The following is a 19226-nucleotide window of genomic DNA, read 5'->3' on the forward strand; positions in this document are numbered from 1 at the left end:
CTGACTCATTGGAAAAGACTCTGTGCTGGGAGGGATTGGGAGCAAGAGGAGAAGGGGACGACAGAGGATGAGATGGCTGGATGGCATCACTGACTCGATGGACGTGAGTCTGAGTGAACTCTGGGAGTTGGTGATGGACAGGGAGGCCTGGGGTGCTGCGATTTATGGAGTCACAAAGAGTCGGACACGACTGAGCGACTGATCTGATCTGATCTGAAATAGGCATTAATAACTTATATTTGAGCTTCTCTGGTGGCTCAGACAGTAAAGAATCTGCCTGCAATGCAGGAGACCTGGATTTGATCTCTGAGTTGGGAAAATACCCGGTGGAGGCCATGGCAACCCACTCCACTATTCTTGTCTGGAGAATCCCATGGACAGAGGAGCCTGGCAGGCTACAGTCCATGGGGTCACAAAGAGTCAGATACAACTAAATGCTAAGCACAACATACAGATTGCATTTGGCTATGCTTTCCGATTTAAGAGTGCAATGCAGTCTTTAGGTTGTATGTTTAGGAGTCATTTAGAAACAAGTGAATAAATTTTGAGCAGCAGAGACAGCAGGAAAAAAATAAGCAAGCAAACTTTGGATAACATGTATTTTAGAGAAAATAAAAACTTTATTTTTGCAGTACCAAGCAATTCAAGATAAAAAGGCAGAAAACATTAAATCCTTGGATTGGCAAAGTATCCCTTAATCCTGAATTAAGCTACATAAACACACATCATCTAATATTCACAAAATCCTATGATTTATCTATAATTAGCCTCATTGTGCTGATAAGAAAAAGAAGCCAAAATTTAAGTGACTTCATTAAAGACAAAGAATAGGCACCCAACCTAGAACAAAAGCCAGAAATTCTCATTATTGTTTCTCAGTAACCAATTAAGTCCAGAGAGTAAAGGAAAGGAAAAAAATATCCTGAGTGAAGTAAAATAAATACTTGACATTGAAGGTCTAGCTTTACAAAGATGTTGTGTTATTATTTTTTCTTATTGTTTCTCAATGAAAGGGAGACTGAATGAGAATAAGTAAAAATACAAATAAATTTCCAGCATTGGTTTGAGAAATGAAGTTTGTATTTAAAATCTGCCAACTTAACAGAAATTAATGATGAAAGGTACCTTGCAGAGTGAGAAGTTGCTGCTTAGAGGAGAAATTAAAACATGGGGAATACTTTTTAGGACACTGTGATTACAAGTTATTTAGAAATAATGAAATGAATATTGAGCAGGAAAGCAGGCTCTGTCAAGACTCAAGTTTGTAAACTTGAGGTTGAGCCTCCTGTGCCAGCAAGGCATGTCACAGCTGACCCAGAACTGCCAGGAATCCCTTTTTTTTTAAACTTTGAACTAGCTGGCAAATTTTACAAATCTGGAGTTTTCACCTTTTGAAAATGACACCTTTTGCTTGATGGCATCTTTTGAAAATTATAAAAAGGGAAGATGTAGCAATTAGATGGGCTTCCCAGGTGGTACGGTGGTAAAGAATCAGCTTGTCAATGCAAGAGACACAGGAGACACAAGTTCACAAGTTCGATCCCTGGGCTAGAAAGATCCTCTGGAAGAGGAAATGGCAACCTTCTCCAGTATTCTTACCTGGTAAATTATTTGGACAGAGGAACCTGGCAGGTTATAGTCCATGGTGTCACAAAGAATCAGCCATGACTGAGCACAGACCAGACAGAAATTAGATGAGCTAAGTAGCAGCCACTCTGCATTTCTAGAAGCATTTTGCATGGAACTGCTGCTCTGGAGCAGTAGCTGCAGCACTTGGTATTAGTTTTAACTTGCAGAATCTTAGGTGCCTTCTCAGATCTACTGAATCAGAATCTTCATTTGCACAGTCTCTAAATGTCTGATAAATTTGAGTATCAGGAGTCTGGAGAACCCTAAGAGGTACAGCATGCTAGCAAATATTAAAACTTTTAAAAATAAAATACTCAGTTATGCATTCAAATGCTACAAATTGAGAATTAAACTGGCCTTGTGTATGACCAACCCAGACAGCGTATTAAAAAGCAGAGACATTACTTTGCCAACAAAGGTCTGTCTAGTCAAAGCTGTGGTTTTCCAGTAGTCACGTATGGATGGGAGAGATGGACTATAAAGAAAGATGAGTGCCGAAGAATTGATGCTTTTGAACTGTGGTGTTGGAGAAGACTCTTGAGAGTCCCTGGGACTGCAGTGAGATCCAACCAGTCCATCCTAAAGGAAATCAGTCCTGAATATTCATTGGAAGGATTGATGTTGAAACTGAAATTCCAATACTTTGGCCACCTGATGTGAAGAACTGACTCACTGGAAAAGACCCTGATGCTGGGAAAGATTGAAGGCAGGAGGAGAAGGGGCCAACAGAATATGAGATGGTTGGAAGGCATCACTGACTCAATGGACATGAGTTTGGTTAAATTCTGGGAGTTGGTGATGGACTGGCATGGTTCAGTCCATGGGGTTGCAAAGAGTCAGACACGACTGACCAACTGAGCTGAACTGAATTGTGTATCTGTTAATATGTTGAAAAGATTTCCTAGTATCCATTATTTTAACACTTTATTTTTCATTTGTTTCTTTAATTAAAATGTGCAATTATATTTAAGCCTACTTTCCATCATTTTTTAAAAAGATGCCCAATTGAATAATCAAGTAATAGCAACCCAAATATTCATATTGGCTGTAATGAATAAAAACATAATTAGATTTCAGTAATTTCTATAGAATCCACATTGGAGGAATTTTAAAAGGGTTTCAGTTTCTTTGCTCATATCTCAGTCAATTTCTGCTAATTATCCATTTTAAAGATGTTCAACTCTCTGATAATTCTTTTCAGAAAGTTGAATTGTTTTATTTAATTTCGGTAACAAATTGGCACTTAACAGATAAAATGGCCCATTTGTTGATGGCCCACAAGTACTTTCTCCTGACTAGAAAGATGTACTACCAACTAGAGAAGCTATTACTCTAATTTGAATTTTGGTCACCTTGGCCCATAGGACTGCTGCCTGCATCTGCTCCTTAGTGTTTACTAGCGAATCATTGACTGTTAGTGCAAATTTAATGCTAATTGTTACTTCAGGTTTTCAAATGGCTCAGCAGTAAGACATTAATGATTATTCATGCCTTAAGAAGGGCTGATAAGGGAATGAGATTACATCTTGTACAATTTTAGCTAACAAATTAAAGTGTAAATTAAATTTTCCCTGAGACAGAAAATAACTGACTTGGAAAGCCAAAACAATGAGACATTTCATTCACTTGTGATTTTCTCTTTCCTGTTGTACAGATATTCAGAGTATCAGAGGGTTAACCGTGGACTGGGTCTCACGTAATTTATACTGGATTAGCTCAGAATTTGATGAAACACAAATTAATGTGGCAAGACTAGATGGCTCCTTGAAAACCTCAATTATCCATGGAATCGATAAACCACAGTGTCTAGCAGCTCACCCAGTCAGGGGGTAAAGTATGATTTTTTTTTAAGTTTTTCAAAATTTTATACACCTTTGCTCTGATATTATGTAAAAACTTTGTTGAATTCAGAAGAGACAAACATATACATATGTGTATATACATATAAGCTATACAGTAAAAAAGGCAAATGTGAATATGGACATTATAGGCGATCCCGGGTTAACGATTTCTGCTTTCTGCATGAAATCAAGTTTTTACATATTACTGTAAAATTTTATCAATTTATGTTTATAAAGAGTGACAGTTCAGAATGAGAAAAAGAGAGAGAGAGGCCTAGAAAAGTTGTTAATTTCATTTCAAATACCAGTTGTTAATAACATGTTTACTGTGAGTTGATGTTATGGTCACTGCAGATTAGATCACATTCTCCCATCTTCTGGTTAGTCTTCAGGAATGCATGTAGAGAACTCATGTAGAGCTAAAAGAAAGTCTTTCTCTGTAGTGCTTTCAACAGGAATGATTGAAATGACTTTGTTTCCTTCTCTGGTACCTGATTTTTCTGAATCAAGAGAATTAACATTGATGAATGATTTTAAATGGAAATAATTTACTGTAGTTAAAGTTAAGGGCTTCCCAGGTGGCACTAGTAGTAAAGAACCCGCCTGCCAATGCAGGAGACATAAGAGCTATGGATTCGATCTCTTGTGCAGGAAAATCCCCTAGAGGAGGGCACGGCAATCCACTCCAATATTCTTGCCTGGAGAAGCCCATGGACGTTTGTGGGTGTAGAGGAGAAACAAGTGAGATAATGGGTCTTCAATGATAGGAAAAAGTAAGAGTGGTACTTCTTCCCAGGCAAGTGGCTCAACAATTTGGAGACTTCTTGGAAAAAAAAAATAATCCTGCGCCAATAATTTAATATTAACTTAGTTCTTCAACAGATGTTTCTAGTCAACAAGTAGGTCTATATCTAATATTTTTAAACCATATCTCTTTTGAATTAAGGAAACTCTACTGGACAGATGGCAACACAATTAATATGGCAAATATGGATGGCAGTAATAGCAAGATTCTCTTTCAAAATCAAAAGGAACCTGTTGGTAAGTTTTATTATATATATATATTTTTCACAGTTAATACTGCAGTTTTTAATATGACAAATCTGTACTCATACAATGGATCTTTGCTCTTGAGCCTGAAAGAAAATATTGTAGATTGATAATATAAATTAAATCATAAATTTATTGATTTTATTGAATCTATTTGGTTTATGTAGGGTAGGAAGGAAACATTTTTTTCTGGAGAAGAAGTTTTTTTTGATAAGATAATTTTTTATAGTATCTCAAGTATAGAAGTTGCTTAAAACTTAAGGTAATTAATACATATAATATCTTATTCTCACTGATGAATACCTTATACACCAATTGCTTCAGTGGCAACATGATGTACTGAGGCTTCCTCTGATCATCATTGTTGTGGCATTATTAATAGTTACAATGATTTGAGTTTAAGCCTTTAATATTTAATTTTCAGCAGTTTTCATTTACTCTGCACGGTGTTTATTTAGTTTTTTATTCTACCTTTGTTAACCATTGTAAATCATCACATGAAACTTCATGGTGCTGAAAGAGAGCTTTGAGTCATTCCCATAAATGATTTTTGAAAATCAAGCTATAAGGATTCTTCTAGAAGATAATGTTACATATTTGCACATAGATATCTATACATTATGCTAATCTTTTCAAACAGTAATCACTTTCCTCATCTTCTCTTATACTTCTTTGAGAGGCCTGAATTTGTCATCACAAAGTACCTTTTTAAAAAATCCAACAATGAACCTGGATTTTTATATTATATTAAATGTATATATATAAAAGAAAACCATAATTTTGCTTTGAATTAAATACTATATATTTTTAAATCTTGGAGTAAAATTACTGTACCATGGAGCTTTTCAGCACTAATTTCTTAGTTTTAGAAATGTGGAAATATACTTACTTGAAGTATCTCATTTTTAATAGTGATGATTCAATAAAGGAATAATATTAAGATTTACAATAAATGGGAATTTTTATGTGGTCCATAGAATAAGCCTCTGATGTAAAATGATACTATTAACAACTCTTTTCGGTCCATAGAATAAACCTCTGATGTAAAATGATACTATTAACAACTCTTTTCTTTGGACTGTTGGTTCTAAGATGTGATACACAATTGAAATTCAAGGTAGTATTAGAAATTAAAGGCAAATAGAAATGCTAATACTTCTGTGTAGAAGATGATAGAACAAAAGAAACAAGGGATTCTACAAGATAGGACCCATACAAAGGACTTAATTTGGACTAAAGCAATTTAGTCAGTGCTTATCTGGAGTTGTTCAGAATATTTAAAATGGAAAAGTGAATGTGATTGAAACAGTATGAGCAAATAAAGTTCTTACATTGTAATGCGGTAGCCATAAGTTACACCAAAATAATTCACATGCTTGTTTTTATAATGGGGAAAGCCTTATCTTTCTTAATACTAAATTTCCATTTTCCTACTCAAAATAAATTAAAGAAGAGCTATATATGTATAACTTATGTAAGGAAAGTTTGTAAGGAAAAGAATTACTGCTACTATATACACTTTGTAGTTGGCCCATCAGATGTCATACACCACATACTGTTAACTGTGTATGGATGATGATTCAACACCATCATTTATTTTAAAGGTACAACATCACCATTTAATATTTCAACATCATCATTAAAATTTTAAAATAAATTCAAAATGACACCATTAAATATTAATTTGTGTGAGATATACTATTTTCCCAGAAATAACCCAGAACCTTATTACAAAGCACATTTGAAGTCAGGATTCATGAGTATAGATTGTGAGTTAGATATTCAATAAACAGATTTTCATTATCAGATTTTGTATTCAGCCTGTAGATAAAAATTTGACATTGTTCTTTTTCCTTTAGGGGAACAGGAACCTAAATCACTTTAGATTCCACTAAGTGAATTTATCCCACTGACCTTGAGCAAATTACAGTTAGCTTGGTTGTACTTGCTTTCCTCATCTGTAAAATCAAGGCAAAATGCCTATTTTTATAAAGTTCTCATGAGGATTAAATGAGGAAAACTTATGAAAAGAACAGCTGGCCTTTTGTAATAGAACCTATCAGGAGTAGTAGTAGAAGGTATATTGGGTCCCATAGACTGGAATTTGAATGATTTGTCTACAATATTAAGTGCGTATAAAAGAATTCAGTGAAGAACAAACATAGAACAAAATCCACAGAAATGTGGCAAAGGAATATATGTAACCAAGTGGGCCTCTGAGATGAACAAACTTTTATGCACATCTGAGGATTTAACTCTATATTGTCTTGATGTTGATGCTCAGAGGCAAACACGTTTGAAATACTCTTCTGCTCTCAGATTTTGTCAGCATATCTGCCCCAGGGCAATAGACAGCTGTGTCCTCATCTTGCTTTATTACAGGCATTGGTTGCAAGTTCCTCCCAGTAACTTAGGTTACTAGTCATGTTTACCAAGTGTTAAGATTGCTGGTCTCTGTGACGTTAATGACAGGCTGTGTTGTCCATTGGTAAATGCGTTCCTCTTGCTGTTTCTTCTCCCTTCCTTGTCTAAGCTTGTGGTCATTTGGCTCTGTAGGGGAGGAAGAGGCTTTCCTATCACTTTCTAGGTTCTTTTGGCTGGTCTAATGCATATATACCTCGGAGATATTACAGCTTCAGTTCTAGACCACTGAAATAAAGCAAATATGACAATTAAGTGAGTCACACAAAAATTTTTGGTTTTCCAGTGCATATAAAAGTTATGTTGTACACCATACTATAGTCTTTCAAGTGGGTGATAACATTGTGTCTTAAAACAAACAAAGGGTGTACATACCTTAATTAAAAAATACTTTATTGCTAAATTCCTAACCATCATCTGAACCTTCAGCAAGTCATCATAGTAATGGCAAAGATTACTGATCACAGATCAACATAAGAAATATAATGATGTAAAATTATGAGATATTAACCAGACTGTGGCACAGAGACAGGCAGTAGTCAGATGCTGTTGGAAAAAGTGGTGCTAATAGCCCTACTAGGTACAGGGTTGACACAAACATTCGATTTGCAGGAAACACAGTATCTGCAGAGTGCACAGTAAAGCAGAGAGAAATAAAATGAGGTATACCTGTAGTTAAATTCACAGAAGGCAGGAGAAGAAAAACAGGAAAAACATTTTAATTATGTACATATGGGACCCCCATAAAAATGAGACCCAAAGAAGTAACGAAAGCAGGAAGCTTTTTACCTATTAGATAAATAAAATTGTTTGTGAAGATTTGACAAAACAAAGGGGTTTGAACTCGCAGTTCCAAAGTAATGAAGAGGTAACAAACCTTATTAATACTGCTGTTTGGGCCTTGGATTCCCTATCTCTGGCAATAAGGACACCTTCTATCTTCCTGGTATTAGGAGGATAGCTTTTCATGGGAGAATTAGTCCTTGTTTTCAGAAAAACAAAAGAGGGTCAGTGTATTCTTCTTTTACCAGCTGTTTAAGTAACTTTAAATCAAAATAATTAATATGCCTACATATTCACACTTAGGGGTGGCCTGTCCTCGACCTGTCAGTTTTCTAGCATCTCAGATGTTTCTCAAAAAAGAAAGAACAAGTAAAAATCAGTTGGTCAGTTTATCTACTTATTGACAAGTTTTTTTTCTTTTTAAGCACAGAGTATAAATATAGAATAAATTATTCAGAATGCAACCCTTATTCATTTCAACCTTGTTAATTGCGATTTTTGATCTATCCCAGTAGGCTAGAGAGACTCTTATCTGTAAATTAATTGTAAAAAGTATTACTGCTGAGTAACTTTCTAGCAGGAAATTCTTATCTATATTCAGTTAGTTTAAATTGTTCATTTGTGTGGCACCAGTTAAGATGATGTTTTCAAGATTATTATAGGTGCTATTAAAACAGATTAAAAGCTATGTTCCATAGTAACTGTTTTTCAAGTTGTAGTCTTTTTACTGTGTGTGCTTGAACCATTTTCTTTAAATATATTCACTAATATATTATTTATGAAGTTATGCAAAATACTTAGGTATTTCCGATTTGTTTTCTTTTTTTAAAGTTTTTTTTTTTCTGTCCATTTTTTTAAATGGGCAATTTAGAGCTGTAGTGTAAATAAGCAGACTCTCCTCCCCCACAAAAAAAACTTGTTTTTGGTTTATATACAAATTTAAATGTGATTTATTGTAGTATCAAGGTTAAGTCTCATATGGAAACATTTGATAATGGAAGAATCTTTGAAGTACTCCCTAGAATTCATGGCACTGTAATCTCACTTTATAAGATTCTTTTAAAACTATTCCCCTGAGAATATTTCTAAAATGGAATTTTTGAGTCCTATAAATGAACATATGAATGTGTGAAAAAGTAAGCACAAACCTATTTTTGTTTGTATACATGACTGTCATACCTATGAAATATTATATGCATAGGGATTTTTTTTACTTTTATTTACTTACTGAAGTTCACTGATATTTTACACTTAGGAAACTATTTTAATTTCTTTTTTCATAATGAATCTGTCTGGGCAATCTCTGGCTTAAACTCCTCCCCACTGCATTCCCTGAACCATTTCTATGAAGAAAATTAGGTGATTAGGAAAGGAGGAGATACTTACTGTTAATTGATTTTTCTCCTATGCATATTGATTGTCAGATTATACATTATTTTGGGGAAAAATATATAGGAAAAATATGTGCAAAATGTGAGGAGAAAAAACAATATTCTGTCTGGCAAGGCTGGGGAATGTCAACTCAAAACAATCATTTTCTATCACCCTTTATGAAAGCTATATTCTCACTAAAGTTACGCTTTGTGTTTGCATGCACTTAGCCTGGGATGTATGATGATGATGATATAGAATCATCATTTTGGTAACAAAAATAGCGTAATTATTTTGCCTATTTATTAAGGACTTAAAATATGCCAGGTACTTGCAAAATGTTTTCATTAATCATCTCATAGTAATCATTTCTGGAAGGCTTTCTTACTCCTCCTTTATAGCTTCAGAAATTGAGGCCTGTTGAAAGAAATTAGTTGCCTGTCATGAATGGTAGAGTTGCAATTCAAACCAAGTTTATCTGCTTCCAAAGTCATATTAAATCTTAACCATTATGCTATGCCCACAGAGGCTGATTTCATATAGTGATTACCTAACCTCAAGCAAAGATCAAGGAATAAAACCAGTACTCTTTCAACCATAGAGAGTGGAAAGAAAAATGTACAGCTTATGTACTCCTCAAAAACCAGTACTCTTTCAAGCATAGAGAGTGGAAAGAAAAATGTACAGCTTATGTACTCCTCAGAAACATGGGGCCAATTAGGACACTGCAGCCAGCTTTTCTAAGCAGCCAGGGGTAGGCAAGCACCAGTTTAACCTCTGTGCCTATTTTGCTGTACAATTAATTATTTCTGAATTTTTAAATGCATATTTTAAACAGTAATGTCACTGATATACTAGGTTTTCTTCTTTTTGCAGAATGGTTTTTATAGTTTAATTTACTGGATTTCCCTTACTTGTTTCCTGTTATATCCTTATGTGTGACATAACTTGAAAGAGAAGTTCATCCTGATCTTATCAAAAGACCCAACTTTATATTTTATGAATGTGCATCACTGAAGACAAAGTAACTGCTACCTAGAGGCAGGTTGGGCTGAATACCTTTGTTTCTGTTAAATACAAATCACCATTCTCATTATCCATTGTCGAACCAAATATTTTCAATTAAGAGTTGTTGCTCTGTCTTGGATGCATTAAACGCTTAGAGCAGTTTGCAGAAGAGGGGATTTTAATTTACTATTTAAAGTGATTGCCAAGTTTACAATGTTTGCATATTATGAATTTTATCCCTTAAGCCTCATATAAAGTATCTTGACTTGTCAATCAGCATTTCAATTTTTGGCTTTTTCTTAAGAATCTACTGTACTATATATTTCATTTTCTTGATGTTTTCTCTTCACTATAAATGTGATCCCAACCAAAAGTCATTTGTTTACTCAACTTTCAAGTATACCTTCTTGAAGCCTGCCAAACTATTAACTTTTAATTGTTTAATCATTCCAACCCTTATTGTGTATTTGTGGATTTTAAAATTTTTATGGATAGCATTCATAAACACTGCTTAGCATGTCAAAAGAGCTCAAGCATCTCACTATTTAAAAATAAGAATATTTATATATACTTATTACTCAGCACACTTTTATTATGCATGAAGCTCAATCAACATATAAGGCTATGTACCATGAAAGAAATGATAATAATATGTTACCAAAAAGACCAGGGGAATTAACAAACTGATATTAAAATTATACATTCATGTACACACAAATAATTTAAATTATTATGTTTTTTAATTTGATCTTTTACTCAAATGTGATGAAGTATTTAAAAAAAAATTATGAAGGGTATTTAGGTTCTAGACTCTGAAAATAAAACCTGGGATACATTATCAAAGTCATAGTCCAGTAAAGGAAAAGAATAGAAACATAAACCGTTTGATGAGATCTTCTGTAGAGTTAAACAACAACAAAAACACATACCATTAATGAGTACTATTTCAAGACAGCATAAAGATAATATAAGTAGACACAATGAAAAATAGAACAACTCATTCTTTATGAAAAGAAAAATAGAGGAATAAGTTGTTACAAAATTGGTGATATTTTTAAGTTTCAACTGGAATTTGAAGAAGACATACATTTTTGCTTTTGAGTTATGAGAGGAGAAGGGGATTTCCTTTCCTTAGTCTTAGTAAAAAAGGGAGGGAAAAAAAACAGGTTTATTTATTTATTTAGTTTTTTTAGCATTAGCACTTAACAGTGCATCAAAGATTTACTGTTTCCACTGCAAGATGAACTGGTTCCTAAACTTGTTAGGTACCACAGTATAATCAGTCAAACAGGAAATGAAGTCTGTTCCACTTTGGGAAAGGTATGCTCATAATTTTATCTGAAAATTACTAATACACTTCTGGGAGATGGCCCTCTTACTCAGTACGCCTCATCGGTAATGCGGGCATAAATACCAAGGGACCTCGTGATCTAAATTTAGCATGGCGCTGTCATCTGCAAGTGTATTTCTCCCACCTCTGCAGTAGTTGCTTTCCAATATTTCAGGTTATTATTATTGTTTTTTTTATTATAGTCATTACACCTCGAGGATGACAAAGATGAGAGTGTGGAAGATTAACGATCACAAAACTTACACCAAAAAGGGAAGCTCTTCTATATTATATGAAAATCCCTTATAAAAGGCAGTTCATTAACCAAAAATGCTTTATGCATTCAGCTTTTCCCCATCTCTCAACAGTCATGGTTTCCAAAGAGAACACTCAGTAGTGAAGGCCACATACTTGTTTTGCATTAGTTTGATACACTGAAAATCAGAACCTTTAAAGCATCTTGTAAATGGGAGAAATGAAACTGGACCTGGGTAGGGGGCTGGGTTTAACAGGTTTAAAAGGGACAAAATCATATTTTGTCTACAATCTGAATTATTCTGTGTGTCTAGGGGAAAAAGTATATAGCCCGAGGAAATGTTTAGGATTATATTGACAGGAACTATAATTTTAAAATATTGAAGTGACACAATTTAGTGCTTTAAAGATAGTTTGCTTTATTTTACCTATCAAGCTATAAAATATAGTTTAGGCAAAGTAAAAAACTATAGGTTGTTGTTCTTGTTCAGTCACCCAGTTGTGTCCAACTCTTTGCAACCCCATGGATGCAGCATGCCAGGTCTCCCTGCCACTCACCATCTCCCGGAGTTTGCCCCTGTTCATGTGCACTGCATCAGTGATGCCATCCAGTCATCTTATCCTCTGATGCCCTCTTCTCCTTCTACCCTTGATCTTTCCCAGCATCGGGGACATATCCAGTGAGTCATCTGTATAGGTATTAAACCTTTTAAAATGATCTTTTAGAAAAAAATAAAACCACTTCTTAACAAAAGCTTGTCACTAATTCTGGGTTTCTTCTAATTTTGCATGTTATTTTCACAAGGCACATAATTTTTACCAGTCATTAAGAACTTGAATGATAGAATAATTGTCCCAGGTAAAATGATTTATATGAAGGAGAATGGAGGAGATGCTAAAATCTTAACTTGATAAAATAAATATCAAGGAAGTTATTACCTTAGTTCTGTAGCTCTGTAGGTCATCAGTGACTTCTTAAAGCAGAGTGAATTGAGGGGATTATTTCAAGCAATAATTTATATCAAGTTAATATAAAAACAATATAGATACTTGCAGTTGGAGAAAAAAATATAAAAAAAAATTATTTCATCTATCTTCCTAGGTTATTGCATCTACCTTATTCCTTCCAGGGTCTGGCTAGGGCCCTAGAACTTAGACTGACAAAAGACAAAAACAGAGCTTATTAACTTGTGTAGCACACATGCATGTGAGAGAAACACACTGAAGAATAGCTCAAAGGAGTGGTGTGAACATGTGTGTATATCATCTTCAGTCAGTTCACTTAGGTCGCTCAGTAGTGTCTGACTCTTTGCGACCCCATGGACTGCAGCCAGGCTTCCCAGTCCATTACCAACTCACGGAGCCTACTCAACTCATGTCCATCACATCCGTGATGCCACCTAACCATCTCATCCTCTGTCATCCTCTTCTCCTGCCTTTAATCTTTCCCAGCATCAGGGTCTTTTCCAATGAGTCGGTTCTTTGCATAAGGTGGCCAAAGTATTGGAGTTTCAGCTTCAGCATCAGTCCTTCCAATGAATAGCCAGGACTGATCTTTAGGATTGATAGGTTGGATCTCCTTGCAGTCCAAGGGACTCTCAAGAGTCTTCTCCAACACCACAGTTCAAAAGCATCAATTCTTCAGCACTCAGCTTTCTTTATAGTCCAGCTCTCATATCCATACATGATTATTTGAAAAACCATAGCTTTGATTAGTTGGACCTTTGTTGGTAAAGTAATGTCTCTGCTTTCTAATATGCTATCTAGGTTGGTCATAGCTTTTCTTCTAAGGAGCAAGTGTCTTTTAATTTCATGGCTGCAGTCACCATCTGCAGTGATTTTGGAGCCCCCAAAATAAAGTCTCACTGTTTCTATTGCTTCCCCATCTATTTGCCATGAAATGATGGGACCAGGTGCCATGATCTTAGTTTTCTGAATGTTGAGTTTTAAGCCAACTTTTTCACTCTCCTCTTTCACTTTCATCAAGAGGCTCTTTAGTTCTTCTTCACTTTCTTCCATAAGGATGGTGTCATCTGTATATATGAGTTTATTGATATTTCTCCTGGCAATCTTGATTCCAGCTTGTACTTCATCCAGCCTGGCATTTCGCATGACGTACTCTGCATATAAGTTAAATAAGCAGGGTGACAATATACAGCCTTGACATACTCCTTTCCAGATTTGGAACCAGTCTTTTGTTCCATGTCCATTTCTAACTGTTGCTTCCTGACCTGCATACAGATATCTCAGGAGGCAGGTCAGGTGGTCTGAGATTCCTATCTCTTTAAGAATTTTCCACATTTTATTGTGATCCACACAGTCAAAGGCTTTAGTGTAGTCAATAAAGCAAAAGTGGATTTTTTTCTGAAACTCCCTTGCTTTTTCAATGATCCAGTTTATGTTGGCAATTTGATAAAGCCATTAATTTGTAGAGAAATAGAAAGATAAAGGGAAAAGGTTTTAGACTTAAAGAAAGTAAGCTATAAGAAGGTAATTATATGAGAAAAACTAAATAAAGATAAGGGTCATTTTAGTAAATTCCTTTCAGTGCTATCTCTGGGCTGGTAAGAGTCTAGACTTATCTCTGGTGATTAACAGGTAAGCCTCTTCCCACGTGGCTCAGTGGACAAAGAATCCACCTGAAGTGTAGGAGACATGGGTTTGATCCCTGGGTCAGGAAGATCTGTTGGAGGAAGGCATAGCAACCTCCTCTAGTATTCTTGCCTGGAGAACCCCATGGACAGAGGGGCCTGGGGGGCTACAGCTCATTGAGTTGCAAAGAATTGGATATGACTGAAGCAACTTCAAGGGCGCAGGGGGGCAGAGAGGAGCTACTCCATGTCCAAGGTAAGGAGCAGCAGCTGCACTTTGCTGGAGCAGCCGTGAAGAGATACCCCACATCCAAGGTAAGAGAAAACCAGGTAAGACGGTAGGTGTTGCAAGAGGGCATCAGAGGGCAGACACACTGAAACCATAATCACAGAAAACTAGCCAATCTGATCACACAGAACACAGCCTTGTCTCACTCAATGAAACTAAGCCATGCTGTGTGGGGCCACCCAAGACAGGTGGGTCATGGTGGAGAGGTCTGACAGAATGTGGTCCACTGGAGAAGGGAAAGGCAAACCACTACAGTATTCTTGCCTTGAGAACCCCATGAGCAGTATGAAAAGGCAAAATGATAGGATACTGAAAGAGGAGAGGAACTCCCCAGGTCATTAGGTGCCCAATATGCTACAGAAGATCAGTGGAGAAATAACTCCAGAAAGAATGAAGCGATGGAGCCAAAACAAAAACAATACCCAGCTGTGGATGTGACTGGTGATAGAAGCAAAGTCCGATGCTATAAAGAACAATATTGCATAGGAACCTGGAATGTTAGGTCCATGAATCAAGGCAAATTGGAAATGGTCAAAAAGGAGATGGAAAGAGTGAATGTTGATATTCTAGGAATCAGAGAACTAAAATGGTTGGGAATGGGTGAATTTAACTCAGATGACCGTTATATCTTCTACTGTGGGCAGGAATCCTTTAGAAGAAATGGAGTAGCCATCATGGTCAACAAAAGAGTCCAAAATTCAGTACTCGGATGCAGTCTAAAAAACAACAGAATGATCTCTGTTTGTTTCCAAGGCAAACCATTCATTATCACGGTGATCCAAGCCTATGCCCCAACCAGTAATACTGAAGAAGCTGAAGTTGAATGGTTCTATGAAGACCTACAAGACCTTTTAGAACTAATAGCCAAAAAAGATGTCCTTTCATTATAGGCTACTGGAATGCAAAAATAGGAAGTCAAGAAATACCTGGAATAACAGGCAAATTTGGCCTTGGAATACGGAATGAAGCAGGGCAAAGTTTAATAGAGTTTTGCCAAGAGAACGCACTGGTCATAGCAAACACCCTTTTCCAACAACACAAGAGAAGACTCTATACATGGACATCACCAGATGGTCAACACCAAAATCACATAGATTATTTTCTTTGCAGCCAAAGATGGAGAAGCTCTAAACAGTCATCAAAAACAAGACCAGGAGATGACTGTGGCTCAGATCATGAACTCCTTATTGCCAAATTCAGACTTAATTTGAAGAAAGCAGGGAAAACCACTAGACCATTCAGGTATGACCTAAATCAAATCCCTTATGATTATACAGTGGAAGTAAGAAAAAGATTTAAGGGACTAGATTTGATAGACAGAGTGCCTGATGAACTATGGACTGAGGTTCATGACGTTGTACAGGAGACAAGGATCAAGACCATCAACATGGAAAAGAAATGCAAAAAAGCAAAATGGCTGTCTGAGGAAACCTTACAAATAGCTGTGAAAAGAAGAGAAGCAAAAAGCAAAGGAGAAAAAGAACGATATTCTCATTTGAGTGCAGAGTTCCAAAGAACAACAAGGAAAGATAAGAAAGCCTTCCTAAGAGATCAATGCAAAGAAATAGAGGGAAACAACAGAATGGGAAAGACTAGAGATCTTTTCAAGAAAATTAGAGATACCAAGGGAACATTTCATGCAAAGATGGGCTCAATAAAGGACAGAAATTATGTGGACCTAACAGAAGCAGAAGATATTAAGAAGAGGTGGCAAGAATACACAGAAGAACTGTACAAAAAAGATCTTCAGGACCAAGATAATCACGATGGTGTGATCACTCACCTAGAGCCAGACATCCTAAAATGCGAAGTCAAGTAGGCCTTCCTTAGAAAGCATCACTACAAAAAAAGCTAGTGGATGTGATGGAATTCCAGTTGAGCTATTTTAAATCCTGAAAGATGATGCTGTGAAAGTACTGCACTCAATATGCCAGCAAATTTGGAAAACTCAGCAGTGGCCACAAGACTGGAAAAGGTCAGTTTTCATTCCAATCCCAAAGAAAGGAAATGCCAAAGAATGCTCAAACTACAGCACAATTAAACTCATCTCATACGCTAGTAAAGTAATGCTTAAAATTGTCCAAGCCAGGCTTCAGCAATACGTGAACTGTGAACATCCAGATGTTCAAGCTGGTTTAAGAAAAGGAGGAGGGACCAGAGATCAAATTGCCAACATCCGCTGGATCATGGAAAAAGCAAGAGAGTTCCAGAAAAACATCTATTTCTGCTTTATTGACTATGCCAAAGCCTTTGACTGTGTGGATCACAATAAACTGTGGAAATTCTGAAAGAGATGGGAATACCAGACCACCTGACCTATCTCTTGAGAAACCTGTATGCAGGTCAGGAAGCAATAGTTAGAACTGGACATAGAACAACAGACTGGTTCCAAATAGGGAAAGGAGTACGTCGAGGCTGTATATTGTCACCCTGCTTATTTAACTTATATGCAGAGTACATCATGAGAAACGCTGGGCTGGAAGAAGCACAAGCTGGAATCAAGTTTGCCGGGAGAAATATCAATAACCTCAGATATGTACATGACACCACCCTTATGGCAGAAAGTGAAGAGGAAATATAAAGCCTTTTGATGAAAGTAGAGAGTGAAGAAGTTGGCTTAAAGCTCAACATTCAGAAAACCAAGATCATGGCATCTGGTCCCAACACTTCATGGGTAATAGATGGGGAAACAGTGGAAACAGTGTCAGACTTTATTTTTTTGGATTCCAAAATCACTGCAGATGGTGATTGCAGACATGAAATTAAAAGACGCTTACTCCTTGGAAGGAAGGTTATGACCAACCTAGATAGCATATTGAAAAGCAGAGACATTACTTTGCCAATAAAGGTCTGTCTAGTCAAGGCTAGTGGTCATATATGGATGTGAGAGTTTGACTGTGAAGAAAACTGAGCACAGAAGAATTGATGCTTTTGAACTGTGGTGTTGGAGAAGACTCTTGAGAGTCCCTTGGACTGCAAGGAGATCCAACCAGTCCATTCTAGAGGAGATCAGCCCTGGGTGTTCTTTGGAAGGAATGATGCTGAGATTAAAACTCCAATACTTTGGCCACCTCATGCGAAGAGTTGACTCATTGGAAAAGGCCCTGATGCTGGGAGGGATTGGGTGCAGGTGGAGAAGGGGACAACAGAGCATGATGAGATGGCTGGATAGCATCACCGACTCCATCTTCATGAGTTTGAGTGAACTCCGGGAGTTGGTGATGGACAGGGAGGCCTTGCATGCTGTGATTCATGGGGTCACAAAGAGTGGACCTGACTGAGCAACTGAACTGAGCTGAACTGAAGCAACTAAGCACAGCAAAGAAAAAAAAAAAAAGGAGGGGGGCGGAAAACTTTTATTTTTGGTGTCTCTTGTTTCTTAATCATTTTCAACTCAAGATAATCTTTAAAATGGTCAGTTTTAGAGTGACATAATCTGTTGCCCTACATGTTCAACTTTTTACTGAAAAATATTTTTTAATTGAAATTTTATTGAGGTAATTTTAGATTCACATGCAGTTGTAAAAATAATGCAGAAGGGTTCCATATATACTTCATCTCATTTCTCCCAATTGGAATATTATATAAAACTATATTAGTGAAACTGAATGTCGCTCATTCGTGTCTGACTTTTTGTGACCCCATGGACTATACAGTCCATGGAATTCTCCCAGCCAGAATACTGGAGTGGGTAGCTGTTCCCTTCTCCAGGGAATCTTCCCAACCCAGGGATCAAATCCTGGTCTTCTGCATTGCATGTGGATTCTTTAACAGCTGAGCATAAAGGAAGCCCAAGTGGGTGGTCGGTCCCTTCTTTACTCTACTGGAGTGGGTGGTCTATCCCTTCTCCATTGGATCTTCCTGACCCAGGAATAATGGAATCAGGGTCTCCTGCATTGCAGATCGTTTCTGTACCAACTGAGTTATTGGGCAATAAAATATTACAACTCAGATATTGACCTTAATACAATCTATCAATCTTAATCAGATTATGTACTATTAGTATTCATTTGTGTGTGTGTGTATGTGTGTATTCAGATCTATACACTTTTATCATGTATATAGTTTCTTATATTAATACCAGAGTCAAAATACTGAATAAACTGAATCAATTTCTGTGGAAAAGTAGGGGAAATAAATAAAGGCAAAATAAGATAGTGAATAATTCCAATATCACACCAATCTTTTCTATTACCTATTTCATATGTACTCTCTTCCCCCTTCTCTTATCACACTGTCTTCCATTTCTAAAATTTTGCCATTTTAAAGTGTTACATAAATGAAATCATACAGTATATAACTTTTTGGATTGCCTTTTTTCCACTCAGCATTTATCCCTGGGAGAGTTGTTGCATGTATCAATAGATTTTTTATTTTTCTTTGTAGTGCTGAGTAGTATGCCATGGTATATACATAGCACAGTTTAGCTAACCATTCTCCTGTTGAAGGGAGTGAGATGATTCTAATTTTTAACTGAAACCAAATGTGGCCTCTATACATGGACACCACATTAAATCTTGGAGATAAGAATTTTGTGTGAAGTAGAAAAGAATAGTTTTATTTCTTAGCCAGGTAAAGGGGGCTACAGCAGGCTAATGCCCTTAAAATCATGTGTTTCAACCTGGGGGGATGAGGAAGAATGAGGTGAGGAATCTTCC

At 36.4% G+C, this 19226-nt stretch overlaps 1 protein-coding gene across 1 annotated transcript in view; it reads left to right on the forward strand.

The window, feature by feature from the left end:
* Positions 1-19226, forward strand: part of LRP1B (LDL receptor related protein 1B) — a 2167013-nt gene that overhangs the window by 1473238 nt on the left and 674549 nt on the right. Inside the window, exons 30-31 of the mRNA XM_070768349.1 lie at positions 3284-3458; positions 4417-4511. Coding sequence (XP_070624450.1) covers positions 3284-3458; positions 4417-4511 — 270 coding nt within the window. The remainder of the gene's footprint in view (positions 1-3283; positions 3459-4416; positions 4512-19226) is intronic.

This window comes from Bos indicus, chromosome 2 (genome assembly GCF_029378745.1).
Source record: "Bos indicus isolate NIAB-ARS_2022 breed Sahiwal x Tharparkar chromosome 2, NIAB-ARS_B.indTharparkar_mat_pri_1.0, whole genome shotgun sequence".
NCBI classification, from domain to species: domain Eukaryota; kingdom Metazoa; phylum Chordata; class Mammalia; order Artiodactyla; family Bovidae; genus Bos; species Bos indicus.